At 48.5% G+C, this 18,688-nt stretch overlaps 1 protein-coding gene across 1 annotated transcript in view; it reads right to left on the reverse strand.

The window, feature by feature from the left end:
• Positions 1-18,688, reverse strand: part of ZNF598 (zinc finger protein 598, E3 ubiquitin ligase) — a 232,932-nt gene that overhangs the window by 114,267 nt on the left and 99,977 nt on the right. Inside the window, exon 8 of the mRNA XM_085629387.1 lies at positions 6,539-6,635. Coding sequence (XP_085485513.1) covers positions 6,539-6,635 — 97 coding nt within the window. The remainder of the gene's footprint in view (positions 1-6,538; positions 6,636-18,688) is intronic.

The following is an 18,688-nucleotide window of genomic DNA, read 5'->3' on the forward strand; positions in this document are numbered from 1 at the left end:
GCTGAATGAAAGATGGCAGTAATAAGAGCTTTGCTGGATTCCCATCGAAGAAGCAGAAAAGAACAAGTTACTTGTCTTCAGAAACGCCCCATCTGACAGACACTCTTACCTAGTCGCAAATTCCTAGGAGCAGATCTAGGATAAAACAAAGTCCTCTGTCCTTCTTTGGTACCAGAACGTAGTGGAAATAGCAACCACAACCTACTTCTGATGCAGGCACCCTCTCTATGGCTCCCTTGGCCAAGGGCGACTGCACTTCTTGATGGAGCAAGGAGTGATGGTTCTTTGTCAGCAGATCGTAAGTGGGTGGCATGGGTGGAGGGGGTGTCACAAACGGAGGGAGAAGGCCCTTTAGATTATCTACAGTACCCAACATTCTGATGTTACTCACCACTAGCTGGGGAGGTGATGATGTAACCTGCATCCTACTGGGTGCCCATGATATTCTGAGGTCAGACTAAAGAGGCTTAAAGGGAGCAGCTTCCGGAGGGGGGAGCAGAGGTGGTCTGACTTGACCACTGACTGCCAGTCCCACGTAGTTTCTGGGCCCCGTGCCCACAAAAAGGCTGGGAAGCCTGCTGGCCATGGCAGCTGGAAGCATATGGGCACTGTTGGAGACCCCTTTTGTAGCCACAAAAGGGACAGAAGGTGGATTGGGATTGACAAGGGGTCACAGACAAGGACCTGGCCGTAGCCCGGCTATACTTGAAAAGCTCCAGCAGTAAGAACCCTCAAAGGGCATGTCTATGAGAGAAGACTGGACATCCCACATGTGATGAAATCGCTCTACCTAGCGAGTCGGTTGTGGCAAGTCCACATCTGATGGAGAACTTTGCTTCATCTCTCCCCTCAGCAAAAGCCTGGGACCATAGACAGCACCTGGGCAACCAAAACCCATAGTGTTTGAGAATAACGGCCCAATAAGCACTCTGTGTTCACTGAGCATAGTGCCATGCTGGTTGAGGAGGACATTCTCTTAACAAAGGTTACGAGCCTCTTGGATTCCCTATCCAGCGGGGTGGTAGGGAACGCGCCAGGGTGAATGAGGGGTGAGGTGGCTTGGACCACCTGCTTTCCAGATTGGGGTACTGGGTAAGGCAACTGGGATACCCAGGAAAGGTACCATGATGGCTGGTATTTGTCCTAGTCGCAGGAGCCCCTGTGCAGGGCTTGGACTAGGCCCCAAGCAGGACGTCCCTAAGGGCTTCACTGAATGGAAGTAAGGGTTCTGAGAAGGAGACTTCCGGTTGAAGCACCTCTGTCAAGACGTTAGTCTCGAAAGCCACAGAGGGTAGGTTAAGGTCCAGGACATCAGCCGCCGTGCGCACCACCAAAGCAAAAGAGGCTCCCGTCTCGATAACCACAGTAAGATGGAAAACCAGGCCAATGTCAGGTGTGTAGTCCAACCCACTAGCCTCACCCAGCTCCTCATACCTTCTTCATAAGGGTCCATAGTCCCCTCCCAAACATCGCCCTCACCAGGGCATCCCATTAAATAAGGCACTGGCGCTGCTCCGGAAAGGATGTCATCGGTCTGCGTCTTACGATGCCCATTCGGCTCCATATCGAAGTCGAGAAAGACGATCAATCAAACTGGATTTGTACAGCGCTGCTTATCACCCGTGAGGGTTTCCAGGCGCTTGAGGAGCTGCTGCAGGGGGTTGAGTTGAACAGCCCGTTATTGAATACTTTAGAGAATGAGATCAAGGAGGATGAGATCAGTCGGTGAAGTGGGAGGTGGATATGGGACTGTGCAAGGAGATAGGAGGAGCAACCTCCACTGTTGCTGCAGCAGATGCAGGGGGTGTGGGCGAGGCAGAGGTAGGCGGACTGCAGGTGTCTGGAGGCAAGGTGGAATTTCAGTTGGTGGATGATGTACGCTGGTCCCTGGTTGTGGAGGGCTTTGAAGGTGTGGATCAGAATCTTGAACTGGCATCTCTCCTGAATGGCGAGCCAGTGAAAATTCTTGAGGTGGGGTAGGTGACTCTGGTCCGTTTGGCGAGGTAGAAGATGAGTCTGGCTGCTGTGTTCTGTATTGTTTGCAGTTTCTTGAGGAGGTGTGAGGTGATTCCTAAGAAGAGTGCATTGCTGTAGTCCAATCGGCTGGTGAGCAGGGCTTGAATGATGGTGGGTCTGGTGTCGATGGGGAGCCACTTGAAAATCTTGCCGAGCATGCAGAGGTTGAGGAAGCAGGTGGATGATACTGCTTTGCTCTGTCTTGGTGAGTTTACTGTCCAGGATGAAGCTGAGGTTGCAGGCGAGGTCGATCGGAGTGGGTGAGGGTCCTAGTTCGGGAGGCCATCAGGCTTCATTCCAAGGAGAGACGTAGTTCCCAGAGATCAGCACTTGTGTCTTGTCTGTGTTGAGTTGTAGGCAGCTATCTCTCATCCAGTCGGCAATGTTCATCATGCATCTGCACAAACTGGTCAGCGTGGTGGAGGGGTCTTTTGATCGAAAAAGGATGAGCTGGGTATCGACGGCGTAAGATAGGAGGCTCAGTCCGTGTGATATGACAACGTTGGAAAAGGGAGTCATGTAGGTGTTGAACAGGGTTGGGCTGCGGGATGAACCTTGAGGGATGCCGCAGATGGTGTTCTTGGGTTCTGAGGTGAAGGGAAGAAGGTAGATTCTCTGGGTTCTTCCGGTGAGGAAAGAGGCGATCCATTTGAAGGAGTCTCCTTGGATTCCGATGTTGTGAAGCCTTTTGCTCAGGGAGTGGTGTGATACTGTGTTGAATGCTGCCGAGAGGTCGAGGAGGATCAGTGCTGCTGTTTTTCATTGGTCGAGGAGGGATTTGATGTAGCCTGTGGCTGAAATCAGGGCGGCTTCGATGTTGTGGTTTGTGCAGAATTCAGATTGGGTGTTGCTCTCCAGGTGTTATGTGAGTTGGCAGTTGGATGGCCTTTGAGGACTTTGGCGGGAAAGGACAGCAGCGAGATGGTGCTGTAGTTCTTGGGTTTCTTGGGCTCAGCGGATGGTTTCTTGAGTAGGGTTTGGACTCCTGTTCGTTTTTATTCTTTGGGGATAGTGGCCGTGGTGATGGATGAGTTGAGGATGGCGGGGAGCTTGCTGCTGATCGTCTTGCTTCAGAGGTTGAAGATGTGGTGGGGGCAAGAGTCCAAGGGTGCTCCTGAATGGACGGGGTTCAAGATGACTGTAGTGTCTTGCGTGATGAGCTGGACTCCGGTGGTGAGCAGGCGGTTGTGTTCCTTGTTTGATGGGACAAGGTGGTTGAGGATGTCGGTGGTCTGGGGTTCGAAGTTTCTGTAGGTGGCAGAGATCTTGTTGTGAAAGAAGTCCGCCAGGAAGCTGCAGAGTTCCTGTGAAGGGGAGATGACATTTTAGGTGGCTGCGGGGCTGGAGCACTCTCGGGCTATTTTGAAGAGTTCCATGCAGGAGTTGGTGATATAGGATGAGAGCAGTTTTGAATGTTGTTTGGTCAGCTGGCTCTATGCTGGTTGTCATTTTTTTTTTTTTTTTTTTTTTTTTTTTTTAAGAGTCATTTGCAGGTGAGCTTCATGGTTCTTAGTTGCGCAGAGTACCAGCTGGCTTGCTTGGTGGACCTCTTGGGTTTGCCGGGACGACTGTCACTGCAGTTTGTGATCCAGGCAGAGAAGTTCTTGACTGCCTGTTCTCAGTTGGTTGTGATGAGAGGGCGCAAGGTGTTGAGGGCGTCAATCCATTGGCTCTCTGAGATCTTGGTCCAGCTATGGTGCGAGGTGGCTTGGGGGCAGTGCGGGGGGGTCCCGCGATGGTGAGGTGGACGAAGGCGTGGTCAGTCAAGGTGAGCTCTGTGACATGAAAGTACTGTCACTGGCCTTGAAGATTGGGTCGAGTGTGTATCCTCCGATGTGCGTAGGGTTAGTGACCAGATGGGTGAGGCAGATGTTGTTCATGCTGTCCAGGAGGTTAGCAGTATTGGGGTCGTTGAGGATTGAGGAGAAAATTGAGGTAGCTGAGGAAGACATAATTTTCAGAGTCCATGGCGAAGGAAGAAATTAAATCGGGAATGATGGTGCAGAAACTGAGGCGCAGTCCTGAAGGCTGTAGGCGAGAGAGCTTCTGATGGTGGTTTTGCTGTGGGTTGGAATCTGAGGTTTTCCATGATCGGGTGAGGTTGTCTGTGGTGGTGGTGCAGTGGATGGTCTCCTTGTGGATGATGGAGATTCCCCCTCGCAGCTTGTTGATGAGGTCTCGTGTACAATCTTGTAGCCATCGGGCATGGCTGAGGCGATGTCAGGTGCGGATGCTGGGTTCAGCCAGGTCTCTGTGAGGACAATGGCGTTGGGGTGAAGGAAGTGATAGTGTTTCAGATTTCGGTGGAGTGCTTGCCGAGGGATCCTGCGTTGAGCAAGAGGCAGTGGAGATGGTCTGGGGCTGGCACGGTAGCATGGTGGTGGTTGCCCTGCATGCTGGAGCTTTGATGTTGCAGGAGAAAAGGCACTGCTGGCAGGAAAAAAGTCAAACCATGGAGCGAGAAGAGATGCAGCAGCAGTTGTAGGGGAGTCCAGGGCTTGGAATAAAGACGGTGTACCTTCAGGTGGTGGCAGGGGATGGTGCCATCTAGGAGCAGTGGTGGGTCTGTCAGCACTGGAGAGGTTGCTGAGTTAAGTCTCAGTCTCGCTGGTGGATCCACTCTGATCTAATAAGGGATCCTTGGGGCCAGACAGGCGCAGAGGGCAAATCTGCTGTTGTGGTGGGCCATGTAGGGGCCCTTCCAGTGTCCATGGTATCAGGTACACCAGAGATGAGTCCCATGGCCTCATAAAATTCCTTCAGCTGAGTAGGGATCACTCTGGGAAGCATGGAGTGGACCTAGGTTCATTCCCGCCGACTCACTGGGACTGGAGTGCTGATGCGGTCTCGTCCGATTACTTCAACGGACACGGGGAAGTCGAAGAGTGCTTTGACTGCTTCAACTTCTTGTGCTTGTGAGACTTCCCTGATGACAGAGTATGACAAGGAACAATGGGAGGGGCTCCGCAAATAGACCCAGGCCCTCCCACGCGAACAGGACCTCGAAAGTCGCGGAGCCAACCGGGTAGGGAGGAGCTTGAAGAATCGCTCCCTCAGCAACTTCAGGTGCATGATGCAGCAGTCCTTACATGCATTGGAGTCGTGTCCCAGCTCAGGCACCACAAACACCAATGGCGGGAGTGGTTGTCTGTCACCGACCAGCCAGTTTTTTTGGTGACATCCTCACACCAGGAGATGAAAGGTCACAAAAAAGATTGTCAAAAAGTGAAAAAAGGCAAGTAAAAAGTGACTAAGGGGACCCTCAATTCAGAACAGTGCTATCTGGTGTGCAAAGGAAACAACTGGTGTCAGCGCACAGAGGTGGTGTGCCTATATAGGTACTGCGTACGTCCCTTCCAGTGCAGTTAAAGCCGAGCAGAATGACACCACTTACCAGTGCACAGGGATACTGCTCAAAAATCTTCTGAATCCAGTCTGATACCTGGGGATATTCAAAGATAAGGAATCTGCTGCTGCTAGAAGTCTATCAGATAAAGGCCAAGGACATCAGGCCGGAGGGTTGGCGCTACATTGCTCTGATTAATATTTGGGGTAGTACCCAAAAGAGCTGAACGCCATCTATCAGTGTGGGAGACATACTGCAATGTTTACAAATCCAGTCTGACACCTGGAGATAATCAAAAGATGAGGAATCTGCAGGCAGAAGTATCTTTCAAAAGCTGCTTTTACAAAGGCCAGGGTTTGTCCTCCTAAATCTCCAAGAAGCCAGGTACCACTGAAAGAAGGGATTTTAGAGACTGTAGTATTTCAATTATAAGCAACACTTATGTGTAAGTGTCTCCAGTGGAATGTTTAATTTAGATGAACCTCTCACCAACATACGAAATGGGGTGGTGTCATTCACTTGTAAGATCATGGACTGTGAACCTGTTAAGAGTTGGGTGTATATGAGGATCGTGAGTCTAAGGAACGATAAGGAGATGATGAACAGATTCTTCTTCACTTCCTTCGTGTGCATGAAGACTCTGAACCAATCAACTGAGATTGAGTGGTCTTAGGATGAGAAATGCCCTCAGGAAAACTAGTTGGTAAATAAACATTTCTAACGCAAGTAAGTGCAGGGGCCCAATGTAGGCCCAAGTGCGGAGCGTAGAATAGCCCAAAGCCTTCACAGCTACAACCAGGAGAATTCATAGAGGACGAGCCTGAAATATGCACTCTTACTTTGTTATTCGGAATCTAATTTAGACAACACAAGGAAATCTTTATGTACATGATAGAGGACTTGTTAATTTATAAGCAGTAGTTTTAAAATGATAATACAGTCAGTTCTGAACAATTACCTGATGAACAACTGACATTAAGACACTTCAACAAGGTCTTTGACAACATTCACCTTACATTTACCCAATTTCAGTTAAAACGTTCAACACATCTTTATCATTACACATATCAATGAAGTTCATGTTTGGATGTTTCACAGGAAGTACAACCTCAGCAGAAACCTATGAATAAGTTGCTGCTTGAAGAATCCGTAAGCCCTCATCTGCTCATTACATACCATTGAACAGGAACAACAGCTGGATAGCCGAAGGCTGGAAAATCCTCTAGGTTTAGGGCGTCAATTTCAACTGACAGCTTTGCCACTTCCTTTAAACCTTGCAATGAAAAATAATTTGAAAATAAATCTCTGGTTGTAGCATTCACAGAAAACATTCTAATCGCACTATTAAGTTCAGCCCTCACTTTGACAATGTTTACATTTTAATGATAAGTATCACTAATGACCATCAGTCAGATATGTACTTCAAATGCAGACAAGAAATCAAAGTTAAAAATCAACCATATTGACGCGCAGCAAATAGATCAAACATTCTGCAAAACAGTAGCACACTGGTTATATGAAGAAATTTTGTAAAGTAAGCAGTGCACAATAAATCAACTTTATGCTTGCATACTTGGATAGAGCCAGGAATTACACTAGGTCAGGTCCATGATATGGTAAACTTTAGCCTAGTAGTGTTCAGAGGATTACTTTAATAGTAAGACATTCAGACACTAACCAATGGAGACAAATGATACAAGGTGCCACAGCCAGAGTGAGTAAAACATACTGGCTTTGTTCAACACAGAGGTGGGCACTGCTACATACTGTAGTGTAAGGGAGACTGTCAACTACTAACTATAGTACCAAACAGGTAACCATTGGAAAGATGTCCCGAATATTTTGTTTTAGAGATTAAAAGTTTAGATGCATTTTGGAATTTCAGGGGTAAGGAGAAAAATGTTTTCAAGATGTCGATTCACAGAGAAGTACATTAGTTGAAGTTGTCCAATTCCTGAAGCCAAAGAGATTAACTTTGGGACAAAAAGGAAAAATATATTTTGCCCAAGTTTATCCACAATATTTTGATCAATCTCAGTCAATTTGGATTGTTGTTTTGTCAGAAACTAGTGTTTTCAAACTTGCACAGAGGATGTGATGGATAATGAAAGGCCACAATTAGTGCTGTAGACTGTACTAGATCAATTTAAATAGGAATTTAACTCATTGCATCCTGTGAATGCTTGCATAGATTTAAATGGGTAGAAATCAAAACACTATAAATTACACAGTTCTAGGTTTAACTATTAGTATTGTCGATCCTAAACAAAAGCGTTATGTGAACTAACGTTCCAGGAGCACCTGGCGGTACAGAACAGAAGCCTTTTTACACTAGTCCAAATAATCGTTAAGTGATGGATTTCATTTGATAAATGAAACAAACTTACCTCTAGGTTCTTCAAAAGAAATAAAAACTCTAACTTGGAGAAAGTGGCTGTATAATGGTGCCAAAGGTCAAGAATTGGTAATCCATTTTTGGAGCGAAGCCACAGTGAACTGGAGTCACAGCTCTTTGATTAGGAAACAAGCTCTAGAATTCTGACTATCACCATGATCAGGGAAGGCAGCTTGTGCCCACTGAAAAATACTGGATAATTGGGTGTCACCTTGAGCTTCTACTCCCCAGATTTTAAATTAGAGGCATGACTGTATATTGTTTCTGTAGTTAATTAAACTGTGGGACAGGTGAAAAGTTGTTATGCTGTGAGTATTTTGTGTGTGCCCTTTTTCAAGCCTTAACAATCTATTTTTCAATTTCAGTAAGGCTGTGATAGGTTTGGGACCAGTTTACAGTTCTGCGTGGGTTAATAGTTGTTGGTTTTTATACCGGTCTATATTAAAAGGATCTTCACTGGAACCAGATATGTGATAAGTGAAACAATTTTCTTTTTGAGTCTCGTGAGGAAAAAAAAAGGCTCGAACTGTTGTAATCTAATTTTTTTTCTCTCTCTCTCTCTTCCCCTCTCCACCCCCCCCCCCTCCCCCCAGGAGGTGGTGCTCCAATGGGCTATGTACCCACAATCAGCATTAGACTGCGTCTAGCATGATGGTGACCATTCTTGGCATATTGTGGAGATCTCTGGCAAAGTTGTGCTCCTCCCAGACCGAACATCCTTAAATAATGTGGGTGTAGGAAGCTGGCTCTTTTTGGATATATCGTATAGAGGAGGTATATCATGCAAAAACCCAGGTATTCTCTTATGAGGCAAGCTCTAGCAATCCCAGGCTGCTCTTCTAGGGGGCTAGTGTGGTCAAGCAGCCTTACGCTCATCAGTGAGGAGTGTTACACATCTACAAATACACACAACAGTCAATAAATGATGCACACGACTAAAGAAGTAGAGCCACGCCAATTTATAAAAATAACACGTATCTTTATATAGGGTTACGTGCCAGAATTAATACGATCAGGTAAATACGTTTTGCAAGAAAAGGAATATGCTACTTACCAGTATGCATCTGTTCTTGGCATGTAGAGCTGCAGAGTTGTACACTTTGCATAGTTCGCCATCTGGTGTTGGGCCCGGATGTTTGCAGTTTGTTTTTGTTCTTTGGACAGTCTTTGGAAGTCACGAGTTCGGTGACTCCTCCTTCGGTCCGTAATGCGCATGGGCTTCGGCTCCATCCTCAGATTGTTTTTCGCCAGCAGGGAAATGATGGAGCGTAGTGATAACAGTGAGAAACCCATGTGTGTTGTATCTAAATAAGATAGACTGGAACGGATACAGGTAGCCGGGGAGGCGGGTGGGCGTGTACAACTCTGCAGCTCTACATGCCAAGAACAGATGCATACTGGTAAGTAGCATATTCCGTTCGAGGCATATGAGCTGCAGATTGTACACTTTGCATAGATTATATAGCAGTACCCAGCCCTAGCGGCGACCACCGGTATCCGTTGCAGCGGTTTCAAATAGTGTCTTTAGTACAGCCTGGCCCACACTAGCTTGTTGCTTGGAGTGCACGTCTACACAGTAATGTTTTGTGAAGGTGTGCGGTGTTGACCATGTGGCTGCTTTGCAGATGTCATCTAAGGGTATGTTCCCTAGAAAAGCCATAGAAGCCCCTAACTTTCTTGTAGAGTGGGCTTTAGGTGGAAAAGATAATGTTCTTTTTGCCTTGTGATAGCAAATTTGTATGCACTTTACAATCCACCTAGCTATCCCTGATTTAGAGATGGGGTTGCCTTTATGCGGTGGAGAGAAGGAGACAAACAATTGTTTAGTCTTCCTGAAAGGTTGCGTTCTTTGTATGTAGTACAGTAAAGCCCTCTTAACATCAAGTGTATGTAGAGCCCTTTCCGCAACAGATTGAGGTTGCGAGAAAAAAACAGGTAATTCCACCGATTGATTGAGATGGAAGGGGGAAATAACCTTGGGCAGAAATTTTGGATTCGTACGAAGTATCACTTTGCTGTGATGTATTTGTAAGAAGGGTTCCTGTATAGTGAACGCTTGTATTTCACTAACCCTTCTAAGGGAAGTGATAGCTACGAGAAAAGCTGTTTTCCAGGTGAGGAACTGTAGCTCACATTTATGCAGTGGTTCGAAGGGCGGACCCATTAGCCTTGTAAGAACTACATTTAGATTCCATACAGGAGAAGGTGGTGCCCTGGGTGGAATTATGCGTTTAAGCCCTTCAATAAAGGCTTTAATAGCGGGCACTCTGAACAGTGATTAATGCGGTCTGTTTTGCAGGTAAGCAGCAATCGCTGCTAGGTGTAGGCGTATGGAAGAATATGCCAGGTTACACCTTTAAAGATGGAGTAGATAGCATATAATGTGTTGTATGGATGCATCTAAAGGGTTGATTGTATTGTTACGGCAGTAAACAACAAATCTCTTCCACTTTGCAGCATAGCATGCTCGAGTGGTAGGACGTCTGGCTTCCTTGATAATATTCATGCAGTCAGGGAGAAGGTTAAGGTACCAAATTCTAAGATTTCAGGAGCCAGATCGCAAGGTTGAGCTGAGCTGGGTCCGGGTGTCTGATTTCTCCATGGTTCTGAGTTAGGAGGCATGGGGACAGGTGCAGTTTTTGATGTGGTACCACTGATAGCTGTAATAGTGTGGTGTACCACGGCTGCCTGGCCCATGTTGGGGCTACCAGAATGAGTGTGAGGGAGTGCTGTTGTAGTTTCCTGACCACTAATGGAATTAGTGGGAGAGGTGGAAAGGCGTATGCAAATTTGCCTGACCAGTTCATCCATATCGCATTGCCTTTGGACAATGGGTGTGGGTATCTGGCGGCGAAGCTTGGGCATTTTTTGTTTTCGTGGGTGGCGAAGAGTTCTATCTGAGGATGCCCCCACTTGCGGAAGAATGGGCGAAGAACTTGTGGATGCAGTTCCCATTCGTGTATTTGTTGCGTTTGTCTGCTGAGCAGATCTGCCATGGTGTTTTGTATGCCTGGGACGTGCTGTGCCAGGAGAAAGATGTTTTGTGGAATTGCCCATCTCCATATGCTCTGTGCTAAGCGGGAGAGCTGGGGAGAGTGTCCCCCCCCCCCCCTGTTTTTGAATACAATACATTGCAGTCATATTGTCTGTGCGAATGAGTACTGCTTTGGCTGAAATCTGTTTCTGAAAGGATTTTAGGGCTAGAAACATCGCCAATAGCTCCAGATGGTTGATGTGGAGCGATTTTTGCTGTGGCGTCCATAGACCTTGCATTGTGAGGTGTAGGAGGTGCGCTCCCGAGCCGGAGAGCGATGCGTCCACTGTTAGAATCACCTGAGGAACCAGGTCCAGGAACGGCCGCCCTTTGGAAAGGTTTGTGGTGTTCCACCACTGCAGAGCGTGATGGGTGCGGCCGTCCACCAACACCAGATCCGTCAGCTGACCCTGGGCCTGGTTCCACTGTTGTGCTAGGCACTCTTGAAGTGGACGCATGTGGAGTCTTGCATGGGGCACTATGAAAATGCAAGATGCCATCATCCCTATTAGCTTCATGAACACTCTTGCTGGGAGAGAGTGCTGAGCAATGAACGTTTGGCGCAAGACTTGCATGCTTGTGATCCTGGCTGAATTGGGATAGGCTATACCTTTGGAGGTGTCTATAGTGGCCCCGAGATATTGCTTTGTGTGAGATGGTATGAGGTGGGACTTTTGGTAGTTCACCGTGAAGCCTAGCTGGTGGAGCAGTTGGATGGTGCTGTTTGTATGTTGCACACATTGGTCGTAGGACGCGGCTTTTATCAGCCAGTCGTCTAAGTAAGGGAAGACGTGAATATGTTGACGTCTGAGGTGTGCTGCTACTACCGCTAGGCATTTGGTAAACACCCGTGGTGCGGTGGTGACCCCGAAGGGGAGAACCGTGAATTGGTAATGCTGACCGTCCACCACAAACCTGAGGTACTTCCTGTGAGAAGGATGTATTGGAATATGAAAGTATGCGTCTTTCAGATCCAAGGTAGTGAGAAAGTCTCCCTGACAGAGGAGTGGGAGGACTTGTTGTAGGGTGACCATGTGGAAATGGTCCGAATGTATGTATGCATTTAGAGGCCGGAGGTCCAGAATGGGCCGCAGGGTCCCGTCTTTTTTCGGTATTAGAAAATACAGAGAGTAGACCCATAAATTTTGCTGATTGACGGGGACTTGCTCTATAGCGTATTTTTGGAGGAGGGAGATCACCTCCTGTTTGAGCAGTGTGGAATGTTCCTGTGACATTGGACGGTGCCGTGGTGGGATATTGGGTGGGGTAGATGTTAGCTCGAGACAGTACCCTGACCGCATAATTTGGGTCACCCATTTGTCCGATGTTATGGACTCCCAGGTGTGAATAAAGTTTTGTAGTCTGCCCCCGACCGGAGTGGGATGGTCTGGGGGGAGCGAGGGGAAGTCATTGTGCGGGCGGTGTGGCAGAACGGGTGGTGTTGGTTTTGCCCCTGCCCTTATTGTTGTTGCCCCTGTATCCACCTCTTTGGTAGCCCTTTGAGAAGGTATTTTGAGGAGGGGACTTGTAGGAGGTAGAGGCGCTATCGGTGGAGTAACCTCTGCCTGTGCTACGAAAGGACGAACGTCGAAAGGAGCGTCTAGGGGTTTGGGATTGTAATGCCCCCATAGACTTTGCTGTGTCCGTGTCCTTTTTCATTTTTTCTAATGCTTCGTCCACCTTTGGCCCAAATAGGTGTTGTTAGTCAAAGGGGTGATTTAGTATGGATGCCTGGACTTCTGGCTTAAACCCTGAGATCCTGAGCCAGGCATGACGGCGAAGCAGGACACTAGTATTTATAGCTCTAGAAGCAGTGTCCGCTGCATCGAGGGCACATTTAATGGAGGTGTTAGTAATGAGCTTTCCCTCTTTGATTAGGTCATGAGCTTTACGTTTGTGTTTCTCCGGGAGGCGTTGCATAAGAGCCTCAAGCTCATCGTAGTGTGCTCTGTCATAACGCGCAAGTAGCGCCTGTGTATTCGCAATGCGCCAGATGTTTGCGGCTTGCGAGGCAGTGTGTTTACCCGACGCATCTAAGAGTTTTGATTCCTTATCTGGCGGTGGAGCCTCACCTGAGGACTGGGAGTTGGACCGCTTTCTAGCTGTGGACACAACCAGGGAATCTAAAGGAGCAGGGCCTTTAATGTATGCAGGATCTGTGGGGGCTGCTTTGTACTTTTTTTCTATTCTGGGGTTTAAGACCCTGGCCCTGACAGGGTCTTTGAACACCTCTGCAGCATGTTTGGTAACACCCTTAAGCATGGGCAAGATGGCTGTGGATTTATCCTGAATATCAAATGTATCCAGTAAGAAGTCGTCTTCCACTGGTTCGCTATGTAGTTCCACCCCATGATAGTGTGTTGCTCGCTGCACTAAGTGGTGAAACCCTAGTGAGTCCTCTGGGGGAGAAGGCCTGGATGGGTAGAGGTCATCTTGAGGCACATCTGGTATGTCAGGGTTTTGGTAATCCTCCCATGGGTCTGGGGTCCCTGGGGGTGTGGGGTCCATCGGGGCGTCCACTGGATCATAATCTGGATCCCCGTAATCCGGTTCTGGGGATGGGGTTGGGGAGTGATGAGGCAAGGGTGGCGGAGACCTGGGAGGGAGAGGAGGTGGAAGAGGTGGAGGAGGCGGAGGAGGTGTAGGAGGTGGTGGGGAGGGCACTCAGAGGAGATGTGGCAGAGTCCTCCCGTTTCGGCGGTGGAGGAGGAGCTGGTGTGTCAAGACGTCTTTTCTTGATAGACAAAATCAATAGCCCAGTCTTTGGATCCTTTGATAAGGTTTTTTGAGAAGGATCAGGTGTAAATAGTTCCGTTGGCGCCGAATCGTCCGCTGGCTCCGATGTTTTCGGAGCCGAGGACTTGGGTGGTTTCTCTGCGCCATGCTTTTTTGGAACCTCCAGTTTTTTCGGCGTCGAGGTAGGCTTCGACGCGGGAGCGTCGGTGCCGAGGGATTTATGCTTGTGTTTCGTCAGCACCGAGAGTCCAGGTTTCGGCACCGGTGGCTTCGGAGTCGAGCTGGGTGTCACTTTCTTCGGTGCCGAACGGTGTTTATCGGCACCAGGAGTAGGCTGGCTCGAGCCCGAGCTGCCGTGAGACTTGTGATGCTTCGACACCGGGCCCGAAGGTGGGGTGATAGAAGCTGCATGTTTGGTTTTCCCTAGGCCCGGAGGCGAAGGTGTAACCTGAGTCTCTTTGGATATGGGCGCGGGGGTGGGAGGGGGTAGAGTACTCACGACACTCTGCGCCGGTGTGATGTCCTCCAGGTCGGAGTAGTTGGCCTCGGAAGCGCTGACGATGTCTTCCTCCTGCTCGGTGTGTTGTTGCCCCGAAGCTCCGGTGTCGTCTCCGAAGATGTCCGGTGGAGCCGCGGTCGATGAGTGCGCCATGGTGCGTCGAGCTCTTCGATCCCGGATGGCCTTTTTTGATCGAAAAGACTTGCAGGCGGGGCAGTCTCTGGCCTCGTGTTCTGGAGAGAGGCAAAGGTTACACACCTGATGGAGGTCGGTGTGGGGAAATTTAGACCCACATTTTTGGCACTTCTTGAACGGAGTCCTTTCCATCGGCCGGGACCGGAGTCGAGGAGGGCCCGAAGGCCGGTGCCGATGTGTGGAATCGAGAAAGTGCCTCTACGAGAGATGAAGAAGATGAAGAATCTCGATGAACGAGGATTTTCCGTCGAGGCTGGAACGGGAAAAGTTCGAAGCCGGAGCACGAAGTATCACATCCGAGCCCGATAGCGGAAAAAAACAATCTGAGGATGGAGCCGAAGCCCATGCGCAGTACGGACCGAAGGAGGAGTCACCGAACTCATGACTTCCAAAGACTGTCCAAAGAACAAAAACAAACTGCAAACATCCAGGCCCAACACTAGATGGCGATCTATGCAAAGTGTACAATCTGCAGCTCATATGCCTCGAACATACTTTTACATTTAAAAAGTCGACACTTAGTGCATTTCTTCAGAAGCTGCAATGTTTGGGGTGTATTGTATTGTAATTGCATTTACATAGAGCTTACTACCCTGGACAACATGTCGAAGCACTTTTTTGGCGAGTTGCACGCTACTTCGGAACCCAGAAAGGATTAGTGGTGAATTAGTATACTGAAAATATGAAAGTAATTTCAGTGGTGGATATGTTAGTCAGTTATTTGGATTGAGCAGGATAGCGGAGGAATAGAGAAGGGAAAAAGGTTTGCATTAATATAGTGCTTGCTACCCCTGATGCGCGTTGATGTGCTTTTTCGGCGAGTAGCACGCTGGTCTGGTACCCATACAGTGTTAGTGGTGAATTAGTATAGTGAAATATGAAAGTAATTTGAGTGGTGGATATGTTAGTCAGTTATTTGGATTGAGAATGATGGCGAAAAGGTAGAAGAGGTAAAAAGGTTTGCATTTGTATAGCGCTTGCTACCCCTGATGAGGTGTTGAAGTGCATTTTCAGTGATTCGCACGCTATTCTGGAAGCCATAAGGATTAGTGGTGAATTAGTATAGTGAAACATGAAATTAATTTGAGTGGTGGACATGTTAGTCTGTTATATGGATTGAAAAGGATAGTGAAGGGATAGAAGGGAAGGATTGTTTTTTTTTTTTTTGAGCTCATAGCAGTAGAAGGTGGCTTGGGATGAGTAAAAGGAAGGTGGAGGGGGTTGAGTAAAAGGGAGGTGGGGAAAGAGTAAGGGTTTAGAAAGGCTTGTTCTGGGGGATTGGAATAGTAAAAAGAGGTATGAGATGATGCAAGGAGGGCAGAGTAGGGAAGAGTCTCAAAAGGGTTGTTTTGGGGATCACAGTAGTGGTATGGGGTTTGGGATGAATGAGAGTGTGGGGGTAATGGATATATTGAGAGAGGTATAGGGCGGGAAATAGGCTAGTGAATTGAAACGAGTAGTAGAAAGAGGTTTGAGACAAGTCAGACTTGAGCTAGAGGATATATTGAGAGCAGATTAGGGTGAAAATAGGATAGTGTTTTGGATGTGCTGAATTAGAAGAAACATAATAAATAAGTAAAAGTAATAAATATATAGATCCAAAAGTGATATGGATCCATAAGTACATGGAAGGTATATAGATGCATTAAGGAAGGTAGTATATGTAGATTAAATATGCATGAAATAAACTCTGGCTTTCAAGTGTTATACTTTAAATTATTGTAATACATGCCGACTTGATTTGCACTAAATAAAATAACTTTGCACTTACTTTTATGGTCCGGACCGTTCTTTGGAGTATCCAGCCGGTGAAACAGATATACGAGACGGCTGATGGACGAACTTTAGCCCGCGGCGGCACACGTGGGAGTAGGCCGCGAAACGCGGCTGTGATTGAGGCGGAGAACTGCTTGAGCAGCAGAGCGGGATGATCGGAAACAACTTGTGGATATCGCGGCAGGGCGAAAGTAAACGCAAATCGGGCACAAGGGTGGCGCTGCGGATATCGGCGGCCTAGTGGTGAGAGCAGTCTAGCGGAGGGCTAAGCTGGGGACTGCCGCCGAATGTATGCCGGAGGGCAACGATAAACGAGTGAAGGGGGAGGAAGAACGGATGCGTTGGCCCCCCCCCCACCGCTGAGTCAGACAATGTGTGGATGGCCCCATAATGGATTCTGATGTGAGCAGAAATGATAATGGAGATGTGAGCAGAGAGACTGCTGCGAAGGCTACACTGCACGCCTACTGGGGCCCTGGCTGCAACCACAAGCGCCTGGCGAACTGTGTGGTGAAGTGACCGCTATCATCAAGGATGGCTAGGCTGCTGTGAAATAAGACTGGCATGCTATTGTAAGAGGAGGAGGCTGCTGATAGCTAAAAAGGCGGAGTGCAATGCTGAGTGGGCACTATAGGATCAGCGCTTCCCCCGGCGTCTTTGGCGAGGGCATCGGGACGGCGACTAGGCTGGACCGCTGGGCGGTTCTGACATTGCGGTGGCTGATGGCCTACTCCGCTTCCAGGATACAGTGAGTGCAGATCACTGGTTGGTGGGAGAGTACAGACGACATCCTGAGATCGGAATGGTAAGCGGGCTCAGAGCGGCAGTTTGATTAACGGATTGGTGAGAAGACTGTGTTGGCAACGTAGAAGGTGATAAAAGGCCGGAACGGGAGAAAATCGTTTGCGGCATAGAGCGGCCGAGCTTTGAAAGGAGAAGGGACAGACAAGCGAGTGGCGAGGAGGGTCATATCTAATACTCGGCCTGCAAGAACACTACAGCGGCACTATGGGCAAACCTGACGCCAAGCAGCCGAAACTGAATTTTGAAGCGACGAAGCGTGGAGGTCAAACTCAAGAGACAGGTCAACCTCAGGAGGGGCGGAAAGAGGTAAATGATGGCGCTGTAATGCCGGCTGCGGACACTCAGAACATTCTCCAGGAGATCCGGCAAGGTTTTGCCACTGTAGTCGAGAAGGTGGACCACATGTCGACCAGAATGGACGCTATAGAACACAAACTAGAAGGGCATGAGGAACGGCTGCAAGAGGCCGAAAAGCGTATATCGGCAGCGGAAGATGCGACCTCCAGGCACAGCACGCAGCTTGCTCGGATAGATAACCTATTGCGTGTCATTGCCGCAAAGAATGAGGATTTGGAAGCGAGCAGTAGGCGCAATAATGTCCGCATACTGGGAATTCCGGAGTCCACCAACGTTGGGAAGATGGAGATATATGTAGAGAAGCTACTGTTGTCCACTGTAGGTGCGGAGGCGTTCTCTAGCCAGTTCATAGTGGAGCGTGCCCACCGATCATTGGGGCCCAGGCCGAAGCCGGGAGCTAGTCCGCGTCCAATCATTGCGAGACTGTTGAACTACAGGGACCGCGATGTGGCTCTGCGGACCGCCAGAGGGAAACGGACCATGGTATATGACGGGAATACCTTTACGATATACCCTGACTTTATGCCTATGGTGCAAGAAGAGAGGCGTAAATTTATGGACGTCAAGGCCAAACTGCGTAAAGCGCAAATAGATTATGCACTACTATACCTAGCGCGGCTAAGAGTGACACACCAAGGTAAACAATATTTCTTCACCGCACCAAATCAGGTGGAAGACTTCTTTAAACAAGTGAAAAAAGCGGCGCGCAATGGTGGAGGACGAACTTCAGCACAACACTCAGACAGAGAGAGCCGAAGAAGACTCGCCGTGAACTGCCACCAAGGGGCCCAGTAGGTTTTACTTGGATTCGAGACTATGCTACTCCCGTCTAAGACATGACAAGCGGCTATGGTTCAGTATTGTTAGTGGTTGAGAACAAATGTTGAGCAAATAATGTGACCCACCGGGTGCCCTCTGGCCCCCTAGGATTTGACTGCTTTGTCGGGAAGAAACTAGTGGGGAGAGAGGTGTTTGTGTGGCCGCCTAGACAAGGCCCCCGGCTGGTATTATCCCAAAACGGGCTGCCACGCGCCTAGAAAGGGTGTTGTGGTATCTATAGTAAATATGTTGGAATTGGGAGGGATGGGGAGGGAGTGCATCGCTGGCAAGTTGGGGATGCTTCAGTGGGAGGGGGTGGTGGCTATTGGGATGTTTGTTGGTTTACATGTGTTTCTCTCCCAGCTGGATGTGAAGGGGGGTGGGGTAGAAGTATGGGAAGGCAAATCATAAGTGAAGCATCTTAAATTGTCTATTGTACTAGGCTGTATTGCACCGTATAGGTTAGTCTACAGGGACTGGGTAGTACACCAAGGCATACGAAGCACTCAGGGGTATGGCTGATGGTGAGGTTGGCAACTTGAATATCCTTACGTGGAATGTTAGAGGGCTAGGAGATGCGCGGAAAAGGCGTCAAGTGTTGGCTTATCTGGACAGACACCACACACACATCGCAATGCTACAAGAAACACATTTTTCTCCCCAGAGGACTGGCAGGTTTGCAGGCAATTGGGCGGAACACAGGTTTTTTTC

Source organism: Triturus cristatus, chromosome 10 (assembly GCF_964204655.1).
Source record: "Triturus cristatus chromosome 10, aTriCri1.1, whole genome shotgun sequence".
Taxonomy (NCBI): domain Eukaryota; kingdom Metazoa; phylum Chordata; class Amphibia; order Caudata; family Salamandridae; genus Triturus; species Triturus cristatus.